Source organism: Myotis yumanensis, unplaced genomic scaffold, assembly GCF_028538775.1.
Source record: "Myotis yumanensis isolate MYYU_CA2020_CCGP unplaced genomic scaffold, mMyoYum1.0.hap1 SCAF_3, whole genome shotgun sequence".
In the NCBI taxonomy this organism is placed as follows: Eukaryota; Metazoa; Chordata; class Mammalia; order Chiroptera; family Vespertilionidae; genus Myotis; species Myotis yumanensis.
In genome coordinates, this window is record NW_027223754.1 from 159,303,848 (window position 1) to 159,329,146 (window position 25,299).

The 25,299-nt window shown below is 40.6% G+C and overlaps 2 protein-coding genes across 4 annotated transcripts in view; one reads left to right on the forward strand and one right to left on the reverse strand.

The window, feature by feature from the left end:
- ORMDL2 (ORMDL sphingolipid biosynthesis regulator 2) lies at positions 1 to 2,490 on the reverse strand. Its single transcript, XM_070410051.1, has 4 exons — positions 2,406 to 2,490; positions 1,331 to 1,505; positions 1,023 to 1,174; positions 1 to 467 (listed from the first exon to the last, which is right to left on the reverse strand). The coding sequence occupies exons 2-4, from the start codon at positions 1,502 to 1,504 to the stop codon at positions 332 to 334; spliced, it is 462 nt and encodes a 153-aa protein (XP_070266152.1). The 5' UTR covers position 1,505; positions 2,406 to 2,490; the 3' UTR covers positions 1 to 331.
- A 248-nt stretch (positions 2,491 to 2,738) lies between these two features.
- Positions 2,739 to 25,299, forward strand: part of SARNP (SAP domain containing ribonucleoprotein) — a 64,434-nt gene continuing 41,873 nt past the window's right edge. For 2 of the 3 annotated variants that reach the window (XM_070410052.1, XM_070410054.1), the window contains exons 1-4: positions 17,601 to 17,663; positions 18,763 to 18,862; positions 21,807 to 21,853; positions 22,080 to 22,147. In XM_070410052.1, coding sequence (XP_070266153.1) covers positions 17,616 to 17,663; positions 18,763 to 18,862; positions 21,807 to 21,853; positions 22,080 to 22,147 — 263 coding nt within the window. In that variant the 5' untranslated portion in view covers positions 17,601 to 17,615. Of the gene's footprint in view, positions 2,845 to 17,600; positions 17,664 to 18,762; positions 18,863 to 21,806; positions 21,854 to 22,079; positions 22,148 to 25,299 lie in introns of those variants that run through there. The other variant, XM_070410053.1, reaches the window with a different exon arrangement.

Genomic DNA, 25,299 nt, shown 5'->3' on the forward strand with positions numbered 1-25,299 from the left:
TGAAAAAATGACCTTTATTATGAGGGAAATACACAGCAAAACAGAGCTGGAGGTAGTGGGGGTGGAAGACATGGGAAAACCAAACAAGCTGCCCAAACATGGCCTCCTGTGGAGGAGAGTGATTTGTCCCTTACCTCATCTGCCTTTCCCGATTCAAAGAAGCCTGCTCCTAGTAGGGCTACTCCCAGGGAGCCCCATTTTCCAATCAGTTCTCATCCTGGGAGTTTTGGAACAGTTGTATAGTTCTCAGGCTTCCAAGAAAAGGAAGACAGTATGGAGAAGGGAAAGATGTTACAGCCTTTTGTTCCAATGTTGTCCCCAGTCCCATCCCTCAGTATTTATTGATGCCAAAGAGACGAACCCCATGGAATTGGGGCAATTTAGGCAGCAGTACGCTGAGCAATGAGGTTGTGTTGATGAGGAAGTGAGCAGCATCATACTTGGTGTAGAAGCTGGCTAGGAGGTAGCTGGGAAGAAAAGAAATAAGTTGAGTGAAGCTGGCCTTCCCAGTGACTTTCTCTTCTATTTTAAATGACCAGTTTTATTGCATGTAGTCCTAGGATATTTGAAAATATCCTAGGGGTCAGGGAGATAATCAGCACCTTTAACTGGAGATTTGTAAGTTAGTTTGTGTGTTTAAGAATTGTTAATGACATGTGGCAAATGACAGCTGAAGCAGTTTCAGCCTGTATCACTGTTTAGTCCTCTGTGCTTCCACTCCCCAAAGCCAGTTTTCACAGACTTACATCAGTTCTGCCTTAATTTATTCACATCTTTTGGAAATGTAAAATCATTTGGTTTTACTTGGTTTTCTCAGTCCCATCTCCGTTCTCCTATCACCAAGGAGGAGCAAGGAATGCTTGATTATTGCTTTCTACTTTTTACTTCACTTCCTACATTTAGACCTAGTATACCATAATATCTTTAAAGGGTCTAAGTGATTAGTCTGCTTTTTTTAAGTTCCTCTGTGGGCCTCTGTACCTGGCATTTGGAGCATTTCCCATATCTCCCACTGGACTCACAGTACAATAGGAGAGATGCTGAGGAATTTGCGGGAAGAGGTAAATTGGAGCCCGTAGTCCATCTGTTCCCAGTGTGTCAGTAGCCGAGCCTTTCCTTGGTCAGGGGTCTCAAAGGGTGTCCCTTTCACCGTATGTAGGAAGACATACATGGCCTGGGAGGAGAAAAGGGAGCAGTTTGAAGGGGCAGAATATGGTCCTTTAGCCCAAAGATTAAGATCCCCAAAGGAAGGCATATCCCCAAATAATTGGGGATTTTATTTTGTTTGGGAAAGGCCTGGGGTGGGTATAGGGTGTGGTTTAGCGCTCACCAAGTTATGGATGACGTTGGTCAGGGTCCAGACAACAGGAATGCTGAAGAAGGGGATGCTGAGTAGCACCACATGCAGGAGTCCTACCAAGATGATGTAGGCCAGCCAGATGCCCCGGCTATTCATCACTCGAGTGTTGGGGTTTACTTCGCTGTGTGCTACTCCCACATTCATCCTACCACAGTGGCGGATCAGGCAGGAGTCCACCTCTATTTCCTATCAACCCCTCTTTGATTTTTTTGCCCCCACATTGTCTCCTGAATAGCTCAAATCCCCTGAACTGTATTGGGAATGAAAGAACATCCACATCATGCACAAAGAAAAACTGAAGACTTTGGAGGTAAAATACTTAAAAGGCAAGAAGAGTCCTCTCTACATTTTAGAGACACATGGTAATCTTTGATTCTTACACTTCAGCTTGAAGGAGCAAATCTAGGCTTGGGCACCTACTTCAAGGAGCAAGGGAAACAGAAGTATTTCACTTTATTTTCCTTAAGTTGTTAATAAGGAAGCCTGAAGAGGTTACATACACCCCTAATTCCAGAAGCAGGTAATGGGAAACAAGGATTCACTAAGGAGGCAGGAGGGGGTAAAGCTACTTCCAATCCTCACCTTTACTCTGGGGCTTGCCCGTCCTCTCATCCCCGTGGCATGTAAGCAGCCAACATCCCAATTCCTCCTCTCAAGCGTGGGGCATTGGGAGAATTTACCCAGGGTTTTGGGTTGAGCTAGGAAGGAACCTAAATTGAGCGCTTCCAGTTGGAGCCCTAACCTCAAATTCAAAGGCGGCTGAGATCGTCTGAACTTGGCTCCTTAAAATCGTGCTAAAGTTGATGTCCAGTTAGGAAGCAGCTCTTGTCCGCCCCTCTCTACCTAAAATTCCCTAAACCCTAATACTGAACCTGCCCGATGCTTTTCCCAGCTTCCATCTCTCGTACGTCGTCTCCCCTCTGGTTCTCTCTCGGTATTTAACTCACCGCCGCTCCAACCCCCGCCGCCGCTTTCGCCTCCCATCACGGTTTGCCTCCCACCATTTTTGCCGAGAACCCCTTTCCAGTCTCCCGTAAACCCCTACCTGCAAGCTTCAGAAGCTGATCGGCGAGGGGCGCAGCTCTCCCTTCTATACCTGTGGTCTCCAGGAAGCAGCCGCCCACGCTTCTCTGCTGTCTCTCTATTGATGGAACAGGGTTAGCGCTGCCGCCATCCATTGGCTGGGGGTCTGCAATCAAGACGCCCAATTGGTCGCCGTTTCCGTCGTTTGGAAGGCGCAGAACCCGCCCCTCTCCCAGCCCCACCTTTTGAGAGGTGGGGAAAGCTGGCTGGAGGAGTGAGAGGACGGCAGCTATTGACTAATGGGAAGAGTTGATGGTGTGAGGTGATAGTAAGAGTGGCAGTGATTGGTTGACCCTGCGCCTGGGCGGGAGCTGCTGGAAGCGGAGGCTGCGAGTGGGGGCCTAGTGGAGTAGAGGGGTAACAAGATGGCGGCAGAGACGGTGGAGCTGCATAAACTGAAGGTACTGTGAAGGAGGGCAGGGGCTGACTTAGACTTTTTCTGGGGGCTGAATTCTGGGAGTGGCTTGTTCACTTTCCGAAGTGTTCTTCTTGTAGGCTTTTCCACTTTTTACCGGCTCCCTCCGTAGTTCTTCCTCACTACGCCTGTCCTAATTTCCCATGCTCCTCACGGTTTTACTGTATCTGTATTGTTTTTTCGGCTCTCTTCTTCATTGTTGTATCGTCCGTCATTTCTCCACCGGGTTGTGTAAGTGCCTACAACCAGTTCTCTCCTCAATTCTCGTCAGAGCTGCATTACGTCAGTGGTCCCACCTCTCTGCCCCATGCCGCACCGTGCACCCCTTTTTCTTCCCTGGGTTGATGCTTTCCTCTCCATTGTCCCAAGCTGATTCCCGTTAGGATATGTTGGCATCTTTATGTATTTCTACCTATTTAGGTCTCAAACGTGATCCAGAAAAATACACTTTTTTTTTTAGATGGGGTTACGCCCCCCCAGGTGGGGGGGCGGCGGCAGCTTTGAAACCTGAGGAGGGGCTTAGAATACTGGTCTCCCCATAGAAACCTGGGGTTTAGGAGATCTTTAGAGTTAGAAAAGGCACAGGTAGCTCGGATTTAAAAGTTTCTCTCACGTGGTTCTCCCCCGGCCAGCAACCCCCCTCCCCGCTCCCTACCTACTGCCAGACAGACAACTCGCTTGTAGCTGTAATGTTTTGGAAAAACATTTTCAAGGTCAGGGCTATCTCTGTCCCATTTCAAGTCGCGGATGGACCCTGCATCTCTTGGCATCACCACTTGGTGACACTCTCAATCACCTGTTCTAAGATGTGCCTTGGCAATCTTGGTAGTCTTCTCGCATTTATTTTCCTGGAAGAAAAGAGTAATTTCTTTTTGGGTAAATTATGAGAATATCTTGATTAGTTGACCGTTTGTGGTTCCGCAAGTAGTTTTTCCATTAAATGTTTTGGTCACATCATCCTGGGAATCTTGGACAAACCAGACTGACTTAGCTGAAAACTAATCCTTTAAAGCTTGTTTAGCTAATAAACAAAAGTAAGGAGAGTAAGGGTAGGGAGAGGTCCTTTTAGTCACTTTTTAGTTGACATTGATTAGCTTTTTGTGTGAAAGCTGATAGATCTCTTACTCTTGGATTCTGAACTGTACTAGTGGGTCTTTGTGTTATTCTGGAGTTACTATTAACTTGGTACTGAAGTGTGTAGATTATAGCTGTGGTTTCATATTCCCACAAGTAAGACAAATTGAGCAACCACTTCCATTATATGTACACTTACGTAAATTATGGTACCATACTGTTATGTATGTTATAAAACACACAGAAAAGGAATGTTTCAATAAATGAGATAAAAGGAAATATGAATAGAAGGTAAAATATTTTCTTCTTATTAGTGCCATTTTGAAGCCCCTGGAGTAAGGCACCAGCCTTGTGACTTGCCTTCATGGATTTGGTTTTGTGTATGGAGTTCCTCCTTCCATAGAAGCTGTATTTGTTTGGACCATGTTAACTTTTATTTTGATTGGATAATGTCCTCTGACCTGATTTCAGGTATTAAGAGATCATGAGGCACCCCTGACAGCCTAAAAAGTAAAAAGGATTCACTCTTTTAATCACATTTGCTTGTCTTTGCTTTTTCTCTAGAGCACTTCTTAACCTTTTGGAGGTCACAGATATCTTTGAAACTCTGATGAAAGGTATGGACCCTCTCCCCAGAAAAAGGCATGTACACATACTTTGCATGCGATTTGAGGGGCTTCATAAAATTACCATGTAGCCCTGAGGAGTCCATGGACCTCTGGTTAAGAACCCATGCCTTTAATGCTGACTTCTAGGACAGTTAATGTTTGGTTCCACTGTTGATCTTGATGGAGTAATCCTGACTTGGGTTGACTTAGGGCAGTGGTCGGCAAACTCATTAGTCAACAGAGCCAAATATCAACAGTACAACAGTTGAAATTTCTTTTGACAGCCAAATTTTTTAAACTTAAACTATATAGGTAGGTACATTGTTATTAACTTAATTAGGGTACTCCTAAGGCTTAGGAAGAGCCACACTCAAGGGGCCAAAGAGCCGCATGTGGTTCGCAAGCCACAGTTTGCCAACTACGGACTTAGGGTTATATCTTTTTTCTTAGTCTTTCCATTTTTATAAAGAAATTTAGATGGGGCCCTCAGAGGAAAGGAGCAAGCTTTAATATAGGAAGGAAGAATATCTGGTTTGGTAGGTAAGTCCACATCACCTGCAGAATTCTAAAGATTTTGTAGAAATGCCATCTAAATTCAGTTATAGAGACTGAATTGTGGGTGAAAATGCTTTGAACTGTAATAGTACCAAATTTCCAATCAATGGTGAGAAAAGAGACTACTGTGAGAGAATGAGAAGGTTCTACAAGTGCAAGAGTGTTGAAAAAGTCAGATGTAATTTTGAAGCATAAAGTGCATATATGTTAGTAGCTTAAGATTGTAAAGGGAACTAGATGAATTGTGTGACTACAGTGGTAGATTGAAGTAATGATGAAAAGGGCCTTTTAAGTTGCATATGGCAGTTGGTTTTTGTCATGTAGGCAGAAAGTGGGGAGTCTTTGGAAATTTTTAAAGAAGGAGCTGATGTGATCCATGTGTGTTCTTTTGGCAGTGTGGAGGATGAGATCTGAGAGGGAGAAATTTCACCAGTTACATTTTTATTATATTATTCACTCCCCTGCTAAAACCTTTTACCTTTATACCTGCCAATTTATCCAGCTTAGTTTCTCACACTCCAACCACAGTGGCTTTATTTTATTTCATTCCTCAGAATGAACGTGTTCATTAAGTGCTAACATTTAACAATAGCATTTACTATGTGGCAACCACTGGTCAAAGCTGTTTACATACATTAACTGATTTAATTTGCACAATAACTCTGGAAAGGAAATGCCTCTGTTATCCCCATTTAAAAAAAATGTTTTTATTGATTTGAGAGAGAGAGAAAGGGTGAGGAAAAGAGAGAGAGAAACATCCACGGCTGCCTCCTGCAGGCCTCCTCACTGGGGATCAAGCCTACAACTCTGGCACATGCCCTGATCAGGAATCGAACCAGCAACCTGTTGGTGAGGGTGTGTGGGACAACGCTCAACCAACTGAGCCACACCTGCCAGGGCTATCCCCATTTTAAAATCAGGAAAACATGGAAGCTCAGAGAAATTAACTGAATAACTTGCCCTAGGTTCCACAGCAAATCCAGGCAGTTTATCTCCAAAATTTATGTTCTTAATCGCTGTGCACCACTACCTCTCCTTACCTCAGAACCCAGAATCTTTACACATGCTTTTCGCTGTAGTGCTGCTGCCACCTCCTGTTCCCCACATCTTCATTTAATTAACTGCTAGTTGCCCTTCAGTAGTCAAACATCATTTATCCAAGGAACCCTTAGGTGTAGGATAGGTTCTCTCTACCCACACATTGACAGACTTTTTAAATGCCTTCATAGGACTCTGTACTTTTTTAAAAAGTTAATCAGTTAAGTATTATGTATATGATCATTGATTGCCTTGTTTCCTTACTAGGTTGTAAGCTTCATGTGGACAAAAACTCTATCCGTTTTGCTTATGACTATTTCCCTATACCTAAACTAATGGTTTACATGCAGGGGGTACCCAGTAACTATTTGTTAAGTGAATATAGTAAGACCTGAAATAAGGTAGTGGCTACCTTAAAGAAATTTGGGATATAAAATTGTAAGTATTTATAGATCAGTTAGATGTGGGAGGAATGAAAGATGACTCCAAGATTTGAGTAGTGATAGCTTTAGTCTAGTTTGGAAAGAAGAGAAGAAGCCAGTTTTGTGCAATAGAGAAGATAAGTTCACTTTTGGGCTTAAGTGTCTTTGAGACATGCATTTGGAGATGTTTGGTAATCATAACAAAACAAAATAAAGAAGAAAAAAATACATGCTCTGGCTGAAGCTTCTAAGTGTTGAGAATGTCAGCCTTCGATTCCGGGTCAAGGGCATGTACCTGGGTTTTGGGTTTGCTCCCTGGTGTCAGTCGGGTGCGTGTGTGGTAGGCAACCAGTCGATGTGTCTCTCTCACATTGATCTTTCTTTCTCTCTCTCTCCCTTCCTCCCTCCCTCCCTTCCACTCTCTGAAAAGCAATGGAAAAAATACCTTCGTGTGAGGATTAACAAAAAAAAAAGGGAGAGAGATGCCTGGTAATCAGTTGGAAATGTGAGTCTCCTGCTCAAGAGTTGAAAGCTGATAATAAAGGTTTGGGACTTACTCAAAAAAATACTTATGGGGTGCCTACCATATGCCAGCTAACATAGGTACTGGAGATAGATAGAGTAATGAACAAAGTAGACAAAATTCTTCCTGTTGGGGAGCTTATGTTTTGCTGGGAAAGGCACAATAAAGTAAAATGTATAGTGTCAAATAGTGGTAAAGTCTGTAGTGAAAAATAGGAAAGAAGGATAGGAAGTACAGTGGGAAGAAGGGTATTGTAATTTGTAATAGGGTGACTAGGGAAGGCCTCATTGAGAATATGATGTTTAAGCAGAGACTTGAAGGAGTGAGCCTTGTGCATAGTGTAAGAGGACCTTATAGGTTATTGTTAGGATCTGGCTTGTACTCTTAGAGATAAGAAGCCAATAGATTTTTAAAGAGAGGAATGACATGTTCTGACTTAAATTTTCAAAAAATCACTGACTACCTTGTTAAGAATAAACTATAATAAGATGCAGGGACTGTAGAGTTTTTACAATAATCTGTATTTAAAAAGACCAGAAGGGATTAGATCCTAGATATATTTTGAAGGTATAGCTGACAGGATTTGCCAGTGATTTGATTCTGGGAAATGAGAAAACCTTTGCTACAAGTGGGATGAGAAGGCCAAAGAAGGAATCTTAGTGAATATTGGTATTTACAGGTTAAGTGGAAGAAGGAGGCTGATGAGGAGAGGTAAGAGGAAAATGGAGAGTGATAGAGCATGTACATGAGAGCAATGTCAGCATCTTGGTAGTTAAGATTGGGCTTAAATCAGAGAGACCTGAGCTCCACTATTTTCTAGTTATATGATTTTTAAGCAAATTATTAAATCTCTTTAAGCCTCATTTTCTTTATAAAATGGGATCATAATACCAACTACTTATGTTGTAAGGATTAAATGAGGAAATAATATTCAAAGTTTAGCCCTTAGTCCAGTGATGGCGAACCTTTTGAGCTCGGCATGTCAGCATTTTGAAAAACCCTAACTTAACTTTGGTGCCGTGTCACATATAGAATTTTTTGATATTTGCAACCATAGTGAAACAAAGACTTATATTTTTGATATTTATTTTATACTAGAGGCCCAGTGCACAAAAATTTGTGCACTCGGGGGGGAAGGGGGGGTCCCTCAGCCCGGCCTGTGCCCTCTCGCAGTCTGGGACCCCTCAGGAGATAATGACCTGCTGGCTTATGCCTGCTCCTGGGTGGCAGAGGGCAGGCCCAATTCCTAGGTGCAGCCCCTGGTCAGGCTCAGAGCAGGGCTGATTGGGGAGTTGGGGCACCGCCCCCTGTCATGCACAGAGCAGGGCGGATTCGGAGGTTGTGATGCCACCCTCAGTCACGCTCAGGGTAGGGCCGATTGGGGGGTTGGGGCACTGCCCCCTGTCACACTCAAGGCAGGGTCAATGGGGAGGTTGCAGCACCACCCCCTGTGATGCACAGAGCAGGGCCCATCAGGGGGTTGTGGAGCTCCCCCGTCACGCACAGAGTAGGGCTGATAGGGGAGTTAGGGCACCGCCCCCTGTCACACACAGAGCAGGGCGGATCAGGGGGTTGGGGCGCCACCACTGTCACACTCAGGGCAGGGCCGATGGGAGGTTATGGCTCTACCCCGTCACACACAGAGCAAGGCCGATCAGGGGGTTGGGATGCCACACCCTGTCACACACAGAGCCGCAGGGTGATCAGGGGGTTTGGGCATTCACCCCTGTCATGCTGATCTGGTGCCAGGAGACCTCTCGGCTCCGCTGATCCCAGTGCTGGGAGGCATATTACCCTTTTACTATATAGGATAGAGGCCTGGGGGCCGGCTGGTTTGCCCTGAAGGGTGTCCTGGATCAGGGTGGGGGTCCCCACTGGGGTGCCTGGCCAGTCTGGGTGAGGGGCTGAGGGCTGCTTTCAGGCTTATGTTTTGATTGAAGCTCCCAACCGCTCCTTTTTTTCTTTTTTTTTTTCTTCTGGGCCAGCTTTAGCTCTGGCTCTAGCTCTGACGCTTCCGCTGCTGGTTTGTTTGCCGTTCTGTAATCGAAACAATGTATAACTTCAGCTCTGAGATTCCAGCCGGCTATATTTGTTAGAATGTTTCAAACTGCCAGCTCAGAGGCCGGAAAGTGAGGCGGGGAACGATGGAATCTGCAGTCACGGGAGCAAGCAAGCCTCATGTTCGCTTCCAGCTGCCTGGCTGCCGGCCGCCATCTTGGCTGACAGTTAATTTGCATAAGGATATGCTGATTAGCCAATGGGAAGGGTAGCGGTCGTACGCCAATTACCATGTTTCTCTTTTATTAGTGTAGATATTTAAATGCCATTTAACAAAGAAGAATCAACCAAAAAAATGAGTTCGCATGTCACCTCTGACACGCGTGTCATAGGTTTGCCATCACTGCCTTAGTCTGTCATTTTTAGTACTTAAAAATATGAGTTCCTGTTGTATGAAATGTTATAAGTGATATGAAATGTCTCTGCCTTCAAAGAGTTTACAAACCATATCAAGAGATAACAGATGAAAAAGATTTGAATCAAGATTAGTAAACAGAAGAAATCACAGGGCAATAAATGATTAATGTTAAATGTATTATGTGAGCTATTGATTGGTCTTTTCTCTGGAGGTTGATAGAATGGAAAATGCCTTATTGATACTGAAAAATATATAAATTAATGTTTGAATAGGTCATTTATGTACAAGTTCACAATTCTAAAGGTACAAAAAGGTATATGGTAAAGTGTTTCCTTCCTACACTTGTCCTCAACAAGCTTCTTCTCAGTATTAATTTATTTGTTTCTTGTCCAGGCATCTTGTGTATATACATCACATGGAATGGGGTGTGTGTGTATGTGCATTATTTTTTTACACTAACATTAAAGTTAGTATCCTGTATAAAGTGTTCTATAACTTGGTTTTTATTTTTTATTTAATTTAATTTATTTATTTATTTTAGTGTGCAGGATGTTTTTTGTTTTGTTTTTTTTTTGCAAAGCCCATTATTTTTTTTTATTTTTATTTTTATTGTTTTATTGCTTAAAGTATTACAAAGAGTATTACATATGTCTCCTTTTTTTCCCTGCCCTTGACAATCCCCTGGCCACCCCTACCCCCCAGTGTATTATGTCCATTGGTTATGCTTATATGCATGCATACAAGTCCTTTGGTTGATCTCTTACCCCCTCCCCTCCTGCCCCCTATAACTAGGTTTTTAAAAGTAGTCTTATTGAGATACAATTCACATACCACACAGTTCACTCAATATGCTTTGCTTTTTAAAATGTTTTAAAGTCAATTGCATATAAAAATGGGTAAGATATGATATTATGAGTTATGTCCTAGTGTATGAGCAGAACCCACCATGTAATAACTAAAATAATACAATATGTAAAAACTAGAGGCCCGGTGCACAAAAATTTGTGCATTCAGGGGGGTCCCTCAGCCTGGCAGGTGCCCTCTCACAGTCTGGGATCCTTCGGGGGATGTCCACTTGCTGGCTTAGGCCCGCTCCCCCAGAGGAACGGGCCTAAGCTGGCAGTCAGACATCCCTCTGGCAGCCCGGGAGCCCTCGGGGGATGTCCACTTGCCAGCGGGGAGCAGGCCTAAGCTGCAGTTGGACATCCTTAGCACTGCTGAGGGGGCGGGAGAGACTCCCGCCACCACCGCTGTGCTGGCAGCCATCAGCCTGGCTTTTGTGGCTGAGCAGAGCTCCCTCTGTGGGAGCGCACTGACCACCAGGGGGCAGCTCCTGCATTGAGAGTCTGCCCCCTGGTGGTCAGAGTGTGTCATAGTGACCAGTCATTCCCAGTCTTTCTGCTGTTAGGGTCAATTTGCATATTACCCTTTTATTATATAGGATGATATGTAATATTTTATTTGACCAAAGAGGGGACATGGAGGTGCTGAGAAGATTGCTGCATGAGCCAGAGACCTTGGGGTTAGGAACTGGGAGCCATTTTGGGGTGAGGGTAGGGGGCTGAGATTTAGTGATAAGGCAATAGTAAGATCAGTGGTCAGCAGATACTATCCATGTAAACAACCGTTTGTACCAATCTGTCAGCTCCAAGTCTAAATCAGCATCTTAAGCAAAAACTATCTCTAACTGTACATTTCCCTCTCATCTGGAAGTTTTTATAAACTTTTGCCTAGGCACAATTTTGGGAAGGAAGGAAAAGGGGGAAACAACTCTACTAGAAAGTTGAACTTTGAATTGCCTGAATATTTACCAAAAATATTTACCAAAATCAGGGAGAAAAAAGGAATTGAGGCCTCTGAGGAAGACTGTATTGCTTTGTAGACAACCAGCCAACACTGTCTAAACACACACAAATATATTTAAAATGTTGTGATCTCTCAGTGTTGGAGTTACATAAGACTTAGTTTCCTCTATACTTTTCAGAATTTTCAGACTATTCTGTTGTGATTATATATATGTATATATATGTAAATGAAAGCCTAAGCAACCGAATGACCGAAGGCCTGGTCACTATGCCGGGCCGTGACCACCGGGGGACAGATGCTCAACACAGGAGCTGCCCCTAGTGGTCAGTGCACTCCCACAGCCAACCTCCTGTGGCCTCTCTCCCCGGCCAGCCGACCCCCCCCAATCAGCCCCAGTTGGGAAGCTTGCTGGCCGACCTCCTGCGGTCCCTGTCTCCCCTACCAGCCAACCTCCTGCAGCTCCTCCCCACCCCACCCCTGCCAGCCAGCCAACCTCCTGCAGCCCCTCTCCCCACCCCTTCGTCCCCCCTCCCCCGCCAGCCAACCTCCCGCAGCTCCTTCCCCCTGCCGGCCGGCCCCCCAGTAGGCCTTGATCACTGGCCAGGCTGAGGGACCCCACCTATGTGTGAATTCGTGCACTGGGTCTCTAGTATTTATATAACAAAACAAAAAACTTTAAAAAGTGTAACCAAAATAAAAAAGACTTGTTCTTCAGGGAGCTGAAAGGAAATCAAAGTACCAAGGTGGGAAAGATCAAGATTCTTACTTAAAAGAAAAAGAAAAGAAAAAAAAAAGATTCTTACTTAAGAAGTGGACCTTAGAGATCACTTAGAGTTTAGATTCTAGTTTAATACTATTTAAGTATGGTCCACAGGCCAGTGCTTGTCCATGAAATGTTTGTTACTGGTTAGTGATAAATAAAATTGAGTAATCTTTTAGAAACTTTTATAGCAATTTGACATCACTGCTACTACATTGAAGCATACGATTATTTTTCTAGTAATTGGTTTTTATTGTCTTTTACAAAAGTATCAGTCCATAACCTGGTTGGGATATTATAAAAATTTGTTAGACCTATCAATCTACCTATTTAAAAATATCTGTGAAATTCAGAAATCTGAGAAACAATGATTCAGTCTAATTTTGTCTAAACCTACACTTAGTGTCTAACATTATAAAGTGCTTACTAGGTGCCAAGCACTATTCCAAATGCTTTCCAAATACATACTGGTTTAATCTTTTTTTTTTTTAAATATATTTTATTGATTTTTTACAGAGAGGAAGGGGGAGTGATAGAGAGTTAGAAACATCGATGAGAGAGAAACATCGATCAGCTGCCTCCTGCACACCCCCCACTGGGAATGTGCCCACAACATGGTACATGCCCTTGACCGGAATCAAACCTGGGACCCTTCAGTCCGCAGGCCGACGCTCTATCCACTGAGCCAAACCAGTCAGGGTATGGTTTAATCTTCATAACTTTTTGGTATAGGTACTGTTGCATTTTCCTCATTTCATGAGAAACTGAGGCACAGAGAGGTTAAGTTATGCACTGAAATTTACACAGCTGTTAGTGGTAAAGTTAGAGTTTGAATCCAGATAGTCTGGCTTCAGAGGCCATTAAGACTATGCAGCCATTACACACTTTTAGGGGTGATTACCTAACGTTTCTCAATAGAGAGTGCTGTTGACTTGTTGAGTAGGACAGTTTTCCACACACAGGGTGGGGCAAAAGTAGGTTTACAGTTCGTATGGAAAATAATACATTGCCTGGCCAGCGTGGCTCAGTGATTGAGCATCTAACCTATGAACCAGGAGGTCATGGTTCGATTCCCGGTCAGGGCACATGCCTGGGTTGCGGGCTCGATCCCCAGTGTGGGGTGTGCAGGGGGTAGCCAATCAATGATTCTCTGTCGTCATTGATGTTTCTATCACTCTCTCCCTCTCCCTCTCTGAAATCAATAAACATTTTTTAAAAAAGAAAATAATACATTAATAAATAATAATACAAGAATCTGGACAATGTGAATGAAATAGGCAAATTCCTAGAAAAATAACAATCTCCCAAAACTGAATCAGGAAGAATCAAAAACCCTGAATAGGCCAATAACAACTGATGAAATAGAGCAGTAATCAAAAAACTCCCACTAAACAAAAGCCCAGGTCCAGATGGCTTCACAGGGGAGTTTTCTAAACATTCAAAGAAGAACTAACACTTATACTCCTCAAACTATTTGAGAAAATCCAAGAGGAGTGAACACTTCCAAACTCTTTTTATAAGGCCAGCATTATCCTAATTTCCAAACCAGATAAAGACACTACAAAGAAAGAGAATTACAGGCTAATATCCCTGATGAACATAGATGCTAAAATCTTCAACAGAATATTAGCAAATTGCATCCAGCAATATATTAAAAAGATCATACACCATGACCAAGTGGGATTTATTCCAGGGATGCAAGGCTGGTACAATATTCACAAATCAATAAACGTGATACATCACATAAACAAATTGAAAGACAAAAATCACATGATATTATCAATAGATGCAGAGAAAGCATTTGGCAAAATCCAACATATATATACTAGAGGCCCGTTGCACGAAGAGATTCATGCAATAGGCCTTCCCTTCCCCTGGCTGCCGGCACCGGTTTTTCTCCAGCACCCGGGACCCAGGCCTTCGCTCTGGCCAGAGCCTTCAGTCTTTGCTCCGCTGCTTTGTGCCTACGTATGCAAATTAACCGCCATCTTTGTTGGGTTAATTTGCATACTGCTGATTGGCTGGTGAGCGTAGTGGAGGGATGTGTGTTGACCACCAGGGGGGTGGCGTCGAACAAAGGAAGGTCCCGGCTGGCAGCTGGCAGCTGGGGAAAGAAGGCCCCAGTCAGCAGCCGGAAGGCCAGCAATCAGGTCTAGGGACCCTAACCATGCACGAATTTTGTGCACCGGGCCTCTAGTGTATGATAAAAACTCTCAGCAAAATTGGAATAGAGGGAGCATATCTCAACATGATAAAGGCCATATATGACAAACCTACAGCCAACATCATACTCAATGGGCAAAAACTAAAACCATTTTCCCTAAGAACAAGACAGGATGCCCACTTTCACCATTCCTGTTCAACATAGTACTGCAAGTGCTAGCCATAGTGATCAGACAAGAAGAAGAAATAAAAGGCATCCAAATTGGGAAAGAAGTAAAACTGTCATTATTTGCAGATGACATGATATTGTACATAGAAAACCCCAAAGACTCTATCAAAAAACTACTAGACTTAATAAATGAATTCAGCAATGTAGCAGGATACAAAATTAACACCCAAAAATCGATGGCTTTTTTTATACACCAATAATAAACTCAAAGAAACTAAAAAAAAAAAAAAATCAATCCTATTTACCATTGCACCAAAAAAATTAAGATACTTAGGAATAAACTAAGGAGGTAAAAGACTTATACTCGGAAATTACAGGACGTTGAAAAAGATAGAGGAAGACATAAACAAATCGAATAATATACCGTGTTCATAGATTGGTAGAATCAGCATCATTAAAATGTCCATACTACCCAAAGCAATCTGTAGATTCAATGCAATCCCCATTAACATACCAATTTTTCACAGACCTAGAACAAACTCTCCAAAAATTCATCTGGAATTTAAAAAGACCCCTAATAGCTGCAGCAATCCTGAGAAAGAATAACAAAGTTGGAGGGATCACAATACCAGATATCAAGCTATATTACAAAACCACTGTTCTCATAACTGCCTGGTACTGGCACAAGAACAGACATATAGACCAATGGAACAGAACAGAGAAACCAGAAATCCCAAGCCATGCTCAATATTTGACAAAGGAGACAAGAGCATACAATGGATTCAAGGCAGTCTCTTCAATAAATGGTGTTGGGAAAATTGGACAGATGCATGCAAAAAAATGAAACTAGATCACCAACTTACACCATACACAAAAATAAACTCAAAATGGATAAAGGACTTAAAGGTAAGACAGGAAACCATAAAAATCTTAGAAGAATTCATAGGCAGCAAAATATCAGACATATGTTGAAGAAATACCTTCACCCGTACGGTTCCTAGGGCAATGGAAACTAAAGAGAAAATAAACAAATAGAACTACATCAAAATAAAAAGTTTCTGCACAGCAAAAGAAACCATCAACAAAACAAGAAAGCCCACTGCATGGAAGAACATATTTGCTAATGTTATCACCGATAAGGGTTTAATCTCCAGCATTTACAGGGAACTCATACAACTTAACAAAAGGAAGATAATCTAATCAAAAAATGGGCAACAGACCTAAATAGACACTTTTCGAAAGAGGACATACAGAAGGCCGAGAGACATATGAAAACATGCTCAAAGTCAGGGAGATTCAAATAAAAATGACAATGTGGTACCATCTCACACCTGTCAGAATGGCTATCATCAACAAATAACAAGTGCTGGCAAGGATGCGGAGAAAAAGGAACCCTTCTCCACTGCTGGTGGGAATGCAGACTGGTGCAACCACTGTGGAAAACAGTATGGAGTTTCCTTAAAAATGGAACTCATCTGGTTTTTGAACAATTTAAGTTTTTTAGTTTTTTTGTTTGTTTTTGTGTTTGTTTGTTTTTTGGGGTTTGATATTCTTTTTATTCTATTTGACATTTTTGTCTTTTGGAGTATTCAGATCATTTACACTTTATGTAATTATTTATATAGTTGAATTCAAATCTTTTTTTTTTTTTATTGCTTAAAGTATTACAAAGGGTATTACATATGTGTCCTTTTTTTCCCCCCCGCCCTTGACAATCCCCTGGCCTCCCCTACCCCCCAGTGTCTTATGTCCATTGGTTAAGCTTATATGCATGTACCCAAGTCCTTCGGTTGATCTCTTACCCCCCTCCCTCCTGCCCCCCAACCCTCCCTGCCCTTCCCGCTGCAGTTTGACAATCAGTTTGAGGCAGGTCTGCCTCTTTATCTATTATTGTTCATAAGTTTATAATGGTCTTTATTATCCATAAATGAGTGAGATCATGTGGTATTTTTCCTTCATTGACTGGCTTATTTCACTTAGCATAATGCTCTCCAGTTCCATCCATGCCGTTGCAAATGGTAAGAGTTCCTTCTTTTTTACAGCAGCATAGTATTCCATCATGTAGATGTACCATGGTTTTCTAATCCATTCATCTACTGATGGGCACTTAGGCTGTTTCCAGATCTTAGCTATGGTGAATTGTGCTGCTATAAACATATGGGTGCACATATCCTTTCTGATTGGTGTTTCTGGTTTCTTGGGATATATTCCTAGAAGTGGGATCACAGGATCAAATGGGAGTTCCAGTTTTAGCTTTTTGAGGAAACTCCATACTGTCTTCCATAGTGGCTGCACCAGTCTGCATTCCCACCAGCAGTGCACGAGTGTTCCTTTTTCTCCACATCCTCTCCAGCACTTGTTGTTTGTTGATTTGTTGATGATAGCCATTCTGACAGGTGTGAGATGGTACCTCATTGTTGTTTGGATTTGCATCTCTCGGATGATTAGTGACTTTGAGCATGTTTTCATATGTCTCTTGGCTTTCTGAATGTCCTCTTTTGAAAGGTGTCTATTTAGATCCTTTGCCCATTTTTTGATTGGATTGTTTATCTTCTTTTTGTTAAGTTGTATGAGTTCCCTATAAATGTTGGAGATTAAACCCTTAAAAATGGAACTCATCTGGTTTTTGAACAATTTAAGTTTTTTAGTTTTTTTTGTTTTTTTTAAAAATATATTTTATTGACTTTTTTACAGAGAGGAAGGGAGAGGGATAGAGAGTTAGAAACATCGATGAGAGAGAAACATCGATCAGCAGCGTCCTGCACACCTCCTACTGGGGATGTGCCCGCAACCAAGGTACATACCCTTGACGGGAATCGAACCTGGGACCTTTCAGTCCGCAGGCCGACGCTCTATCCACTGAGCCAAACCAGTTGGGGCAACAGTTTAAGTTTTGAATAATTGTAGTACTTTACAGGTGTATCTTATTTCTTCTAAGTTGAATATTTTTTGGCATATTGTTCTCCCTGAAGAGCTCCCCTTTCCCTCAGTTTAGTTCTATCAGTAATCCATAAATTCTTCTACTTTCTATTGCCTGCAAAGTTGATAAGCCTACCTGTTATATCTCTAGTCAAGTTACTGATTTTAAAAATCTGCAACAGAAATCTGTGGAATACAATTAGATATTTTTTCCATTTTAATATAGATCTTTTTTTGTTGTTAATTCATTTAGAAAGAGTGGAAGGGAGAAGGAAAGACAGAAACATCAATGTAAGAGAGACAGATGGATTGGTTGCCTCCCCCACGTGCCCCGATCGAGCCTGCAGCCAAGGTACATGCCCTGTGCTGGAATTGAACCCATGACTTTGGTCTATAGGCCGATGCTGTGTCCACTGAACCAAACAAGCCAGGGCTTGATACAGATTGACTCATTGTTGATAATAAGCTGGCTAACACATTTACCTAATTCTACGGCGGTCAGATTTGAATGCCTATTTATGGTAGATTTCAGTAAAGGATCTGGGATAACAGAAGAATCTCCTTTTTTAGATAACTAGATTTTATACTTAAAGATTAATTATCTTCATTAACTATCTGGTACAGTAATTTTGGGGGGGGGGGAACTATACCTTTTTCTCTTCTCAGAAATGCTAAAGATTTGTAATAATAGTTGCATGAATATATAATTTATTAAAGTAGGATATTTATATTTACCGTATGTTAGAAAAGTCTTCTTGTGGATCTAGAGCAGTGGTTCTCAACCTTCCTAATGCCACGACCCTTTAATATAGTTCCTCATGTTGTGGTGACCCCCAATTTCATTGTTACAAATTGAACATAATTAAAGCATAGTGATTAATCACAAAAACAATATGTAATTATGTGTTTTCCGATGGTGTTAGGCGACCCCTGGAAAAGGGTCGTTCGACCCCCAGAGGGGTTGCGACCCACAGGTTGAGAACCACTGATCTAGAGGCTTGGTGGGATTAAGAGCAATTGTTTGGGATTGAACTTTCTTTTCTTTTTCTTTTTTGTGAGAACTACAGTTGACCCTTAACAATATGGGTTTGAACTGTTCAGGTCCACTTATACTCAAGTTTTTTGTTTTGTTTCGATAAATACAGTATGGTAAATGTAATTCCTTTTATGATTTCTTAACTTTTTTTTTTCTCTAGCTTACTGTATTGTAAGATTATAGTATATAATAATATACCAAAAATGTGTTAATTCACTGTTGATGTTATTGGTTAGGCTTCTAATCAACAGTAGGCTATTAGTAGTTATGCTTTTGAGGAATTCAAGTTATACGCAGATACTTGATTGCATGGGTGTCAGGACCTCTAATTCCCTGTTGTTCAAGGATCAACTGTAACTCTTTTTTTTGGTCAGGTACATTCTGTAAATTAAGGAAAAGCTTTATTTTTTTTCAGCTTGCTGAATTAAAGCAGGAATGTCTTGCTCGTGGTTTGGAGACCAAGGGAATAAAACAAGATCTCATCAACAGGCTCCAGGCCTATCTTGAAGAGCATGGTGAGTACTTTGTGGAGGCAAAGAGTGGTTTGATTAAGGGTATTAATTTTTAGGCTCTGCCATATGGAAGATTTCTTCTTTTCCTTTAGGTTGTTGGTAATGTAAACTGTTAATTAACTATATTAAGAAAACTCTTGGTTATCCAGAACAGTGGTCTTAATGCAAAAAAAAGCCACTCCCTCCCCCTTTTTAAATACATTGTAATTTTATTTCAGCAAATTATTTGTGTTTTGTTTTGTTTTGTTTTTTTTACATGCCCTTGACCGGAATTGAACCCGAGACCCTTCAGTCCGCAGGCCAACGCTCTATCCACTGAGCCAAACCGGTCAGGGCTGCAAATGATTTAAAAGGAAGTATGGTACAACAATACCATTAACCTGAGAATTAGAATATTTAAATTCTAATTCCTTTTGTGCCAGAAATTTACTAGGTAACTTTGGATAGTCACTGTTTATTTCAGAGAGGAAAGGAGAGGGAGAGAGAGATGGAAACATCAGTGATCAGAGAGAATCATTGATTTGCTGCTTCCTGCACGCCACACACGGGATCGAACAGTGACCTCCTGGTCGACACTCAACCACTGAGCCATGCTGGCCAGGCAGTACTGTGTTGTTTTAAAGATGTATTTGTTTGGCTTATGGCTGTGTTGTCATCTAGTCTATTAATTCTAATTTCTATATAGAATCTACCACATTTTAATTCACCCAGTGATAGACACCTCTGTTGCCCCCAGAACTACTACTTTCATGTTCCTTCATATTCCTTTGTAAGAGTCTTTCTGGGTTATATACCCAGGAATGGGTTGCTAATTAATATATATTTATGATGTATACTTAATATGACTAAGCACTGCCAAATTACTTTCCAGAATTGCTCTATAAATCTATAGAGTGCATGATGGTTCTTGTATCGCTTTCACAGACCTAAACTTGGTACTATCTTATCAAGTATCCTAATTTTTGCTAATCTCTTGGTGGTTTCAGTTTACATTTCTCTAATTATTAAAGAGTTTAAACATTTCTGTGTTCATGGTTCTTTGTGTTTCTCCTTTGTTTGTTATTCTTTTAGGGTTTATACCATTCACTAGTTAGTTTGCAAGCCATTTCTTTTATATTCTACTCCCTCTGTCCCATAATAATAGTAGCAGTTGATTAATGTAATTTGTCCCATAATAATAGTAGCAAAAGAAAATAAATATAGAATGCAACATTTATTATCAAAAAACTAGATTAAATTAAACAATAAATTAAAAATAGTACTCCTAATTTTTATTTTGAGTGTTCAGATAGTTTCTGGATTTTTCAGTAATTTCGTTACTGCATTTTAAACTTGTAGGTAGGATCTGTTGGCTGCGAAGCTTTGCTTTCCCTATAAGCGTGAGCTTAAAATTATTGGAGCCATCATTCTTCATTGCTTCCAGCATAACTTGTTGAAGTGTCAGAAACTTATTATCCAGTATTTCGGGAGAAATATTATCAAAGGCTAATATGGTGCCTCTTCTGCTAAGAGGAATATGTCTAAGTTTTTCAAGTTTTTCTCCATAATCTTTGCATTTACATCCACAGTTTTGTTTTTTCAAAGAATCAACATTAGCATAAGATTCTCCTTGACAATTATTTTCGGAAGCACGTTTCCAAATTCTTGATATGGTCATTCTGTTGCACTTAAATTGTTTTGCAGCTAACGTAATTGCACCTTTCTGCAACTTTTCCTTTTTCTTTTGATGCATCAAGAACTGGACAATTGCAACTCGATCTTTGCTTGAAAACTCTCTTTTTTTCATCTTACTTTTACAACGGGTTGATATTCAACTGAAATAAAATAATTGATTTCGATCAGCGGATGAAATTAGAAAAATAGTTATGACTCGTAATAATTAGATTAACCTAAAAATTGAAAGATGTGTCAAAACAAATGACAGATGTCATGAAACATTGATTTTGGTTGAAGGCTTCGCAATTTTGCGCTACAACATAACTTACAGCTACATTCGCCAATAATTCCCGTTTAAATATTCACTTGCTACTATTATTATGGGACAGAGGGAGTAGTAACTATCCCCTTGTTGGTTTTAGACTAATATCTTCTGTGTCATTTGTTTCCTTTTCCATGGTGTTTTTCCTTAGTTTTAAAAAAAATCTGCAATTTTTTTCATATTACATTTTAAAAAAATGATTTTAGGGAAGGAGGGAAAGGGGGCGGGGAGAGACATCGCTCTGAGAGAGATACATTGATTGGTCGCTTCCCATGTTCCCTGACAGGGAATCGAACCCGTGACTTTCCTGTACACAGGGCGATGATGCTCCAACCAACTGAGCCACACCAGCCAGGGCTTTTTCATACTATTTTTGCTTTTGGTTGTGTGTGTGTGTGTGTGTATGTGTGTTTAATATATATATATATATATATATATATATATATATATATATATATATTTGTGTTGACTTCAGAGAGGAAGAGAGAGATAGAAACATCAATGACAAGAGAGAATCATCCATTGGTTGCCTTCTACATGCCCCCACTGGGGACCGAACCTGTCCCCGGCATGTGCCCTGACCAAGAATCAAAGCGAGACCTCCTGGTTCCTAGGTCGATGCTCAACCACTGAGCAACACTATCAGGGCTTGCGTCTTCTTCTTCTTTTTTTAATTTTAGAAATCTTTCCCTACCACTAAATCTTAAAGGTATTCTCCCATATTACTTAATATTTAAATTTGACCTCATTACATTTAGTTCTTCAGTTCAGCTGAACTTCAACTTTGTACTAATGTTAGATGGAGAAAACAGTTTTATCTTCTCTGTGGAGCATTTTTACCAGCATTAGTTCTGCCTTCATTATTGAATTGTATTTTGGGAAAGCAAAATGATTATAATTTTAGCCTGAGTGAAGTGATCAATATGGTTTTGTAGCAGGGCTTGACCTGAATATTTTAATATTCTTTAGCTGAAGAGGAGGCAAATGAAGAAGACGTACTAGGAGATGAAACAGAGGTGAGTTGGAGAGCATAAGGTTGATCACTGACATGACAGTGTGTTGCTACCTTGGCAACATTGCTTAACATCAGTCATTAGAGGGCTTAAATACTAACTTGTTAAGGGAGTGTAGTGGGGGAATGAAGATTCTGAAAGACTGGTTCATTTTAGAGTTTTCATATTCTTCTACTGATAGGTTTTTACTCTTGATTTATATTAAATATCCTGTTTCATTTGATTTTAGGAAGAAGAACCAAAGCCCATAGAACTGCCTGTTAAAGAGGAAGAACCCCCTGAAAAAACTGTTGATGTGTAACTATCTCTTTTTATAATTTGAGTACAGAGCAGACAATTCTGGATTTGAGGGTGGGATATTAGTGTTTCATTTTGTTTAACTTTTATGTGTTCTTGTTGGCTTTTTCATTTCTCAGTAGATCATACATTTTCAGAAGAGTCTATTTCATTTCAAGTATATGGTCTCAGTGAAGCAAAGTAGTTTGTCTCTGGTTTATGTAATAGGTAATTAGGACCAGGAAGTTTTAAGCTCAAAGTTTAGGTCTTCTAGCCTTTGTTGTATCACCATAATAGATAATTCTCTTTCTGTATAGCGAATTATACAAATTCTCTGCATATAAGGAATTTTGTAAGGAAGGAGAGTGCTGAGCAGAGACTTTGCCTCTCCAGTACACTATTCTCTCTACCGTTTTGAATTACAGTAGAGGAGGGGAGGACAAAATACTAGAGTGGAAAGTAGATCTTGATTTATTTAAACTATCCCACTATGTTATCATAAACATTGTTTATTTGGGGATCTTTCTACAAATGTCTGGCCATCTTATTCTCTAGCACCGTGGTCGGCAAACTGCGGCTCACGAGCCACATGCGGCTCTTTGGCCCCTTGAGTGTGGCTCTTCCTAAGCCTTAGGAGTACCCTAATTAAGTTAATAACAATGTACCTACCTATATAGTTTAAGTTGAAAAAATTTGGCTCTCAAAAGAAATTTTAACTGTTGTACTGTTGATATTTGGCTCTTGACTAATGAGTTTGCTGACCACTGCTCTAGCACATTAAGAACAGTTGAGTCCCTTTTAACATTTTTGTTCCTCATAGATGTGTTAATGCATTTAACTATAAAATGCAATATATAGACTAATAAAAAGTCAAACAGGACATACACTCAAGTAGCCCTTGTTTTCACCTCCATCTGATTTCCTAGAGGTTTTCAATATATTCTTTTGTAATATATTACATGGTATGTGTATATACGGATACATATGGTTACACACTGTGCATATTGTTGGTTTCTTGATTTTTTTTTTCACATCTGGAGATCTTTTTTTTGGAACAGTTATCTCAGGTAATGCTTCCTTTTTTTTTAAATCTTTACTGTTGAAAGAAAGTATTACATATGTCCTCTTTTTTCCCCCCATCGACCCCTTACAGCTCACCCCACCCGTGGGTTATGCATGTATGCATACAAGGTCTTTGGTTGATTACTTCCCACCCACCCACCCTCCTGCGCCTTCACTCTGAGATTCCGCACTCTGTTCCATGCTTCCCTGTCTCTGGGTCCACTGTGTTCATCAGTTTATTTTGTTCATTAGATTCCACATATGAGTGAGATCATGTGATACTTGTCTTTCTCTGACTGACTTATTTCACTTAGCATGATACTCTTCAGGGCCCTCCAGGCTGTCTCAAAGGGTAAGAGATTCTTCTTTTTACTGCTGAATAGTATTCCATGGTATAAATGTACCACAGCTTTTTTATCCACTCATCTACTGAAGGGCACTTGGGTGTTTCCAGATCTTAGCTATTGTAAATTGTGCTGCTATGAACATAGGAGTGCATACATTCTTTCTGATTGGTGTTTCGGGTTTCCTAGGATATATTCCTAGAAGTGGGATCACTGGATCAAATGGCAGTTCCATATTTAATTTTTTGAGGAAACTTCATTCTGTTTTCCATAATGGCTACACCAGTCTGCATTCCCACCAGCAGTGTACTAGGGTTCCCTTTTCTCCACATCCTTACTAGCACTTGTCATTTGTTGATTTGTTGATGGTAGCCATTCTGACAGGTGTGAGGTGATATCTCATTGTCATTTTAATTTGCATCTCTCTGATGATTAGTGACTGAGCATTTTTTATATGTCTCTTGGCCTTCTGTAGGTCCTCTTTTGAAAAGTGCCTGTTTAGGTCCTTTGTCCATTTTTTAATTGGATTGTCTTCCTTTTGTTAAGTTGTATGAGTTCCCTATTAATTTGGGAGATTAGACCCACATCAGATGTCACATTAGCAAATATGTTCTCCCATTCAGTGGGCTCCCTTTTCATTTTGTTGATGTTTTCTTTTGCTGTGCACACATTTTTTATTTTGATGTACTCCCATTTGTTTATTTTCTCCTTATTTCCTTTGCCCTAGAAGATATATCCGTAAACATTGCTACAAGGGATGTCTGAGATTTTGCTGCCTATCGTTTCTTCTAGGATTTTTATGGTTTCCCAACTTAAATTTAGGTATTTTATCCATTTTGAGTTTATTCTTATATATGGTTTAAGTTGGTGGTCTAGTATCTTTTTTTTTGCATGTATCTGTCCAATTTTCCCAACACCATTTATTGAAGCGACTCTCTTGACTCCACTGTATGCTCTTGCTTCCTTTGTCAAATATTAATTGAGCGTAATGGCTTGGGTCGATTTCTTGGGTCTCTGTTCTGTTCCATTGATCGGTAGGCCTGTTCTTATGCCAGTTCTAGGCTGTTTTGATCATGGTGGCTTTGTAGTATAACTTGATATCTGGTATTGTGATTCCTTCAACTTTGTTCTTCTTTCTCAAGATTGCTGTAGCAATTCGGGTTCTTTTTTGGTTCCATATACATTTTTGGAGTATTTGTTCTAGGTCTGTGAAATATGCTGTTGATATTTTAATAGGGATTGCATTGAATCTGTTGATTGCTTTGGGTAGTATGGACATTTTAATGATGTTGATTCTACCAATCCATGAACACGGAATATTCTTCCACTTGTTTATATCTTTTTCTATCTCATTTTTCAACATTCTGAAGTTTTCTGAGTACAAGTCTTTTAACTCCTTGGTTAAGTTTATTCTTAAGTATCTTAATTTTTTTTGGTGCAATGGTAAATGGGGTTGTTTTTTAATTTCTCTTTCTGAGAATTCATTATTGGTATATAAAAAAAGCCATCAATTTTTGGGTGTTGATTTTGTTTCTGCTACATTGCCAAATTCATTTATTAAATCTAGTCATTTTTTGGTGGAGTCCTTAGGATTTTCTATGTACAATATCATGTCATCTGTGAATAATTAGAGTTTTACTTCCTCCTTTCCAATTTGGATGCCTTTGATTTCTTCTCCTTGTTTGATCGCCATGGCTAAGACTTCCAGTACTGCCCTAACCGGTTTGGCTCAATGGATAGAGCGTCGGCCTGCGGACTCAAGGGTCC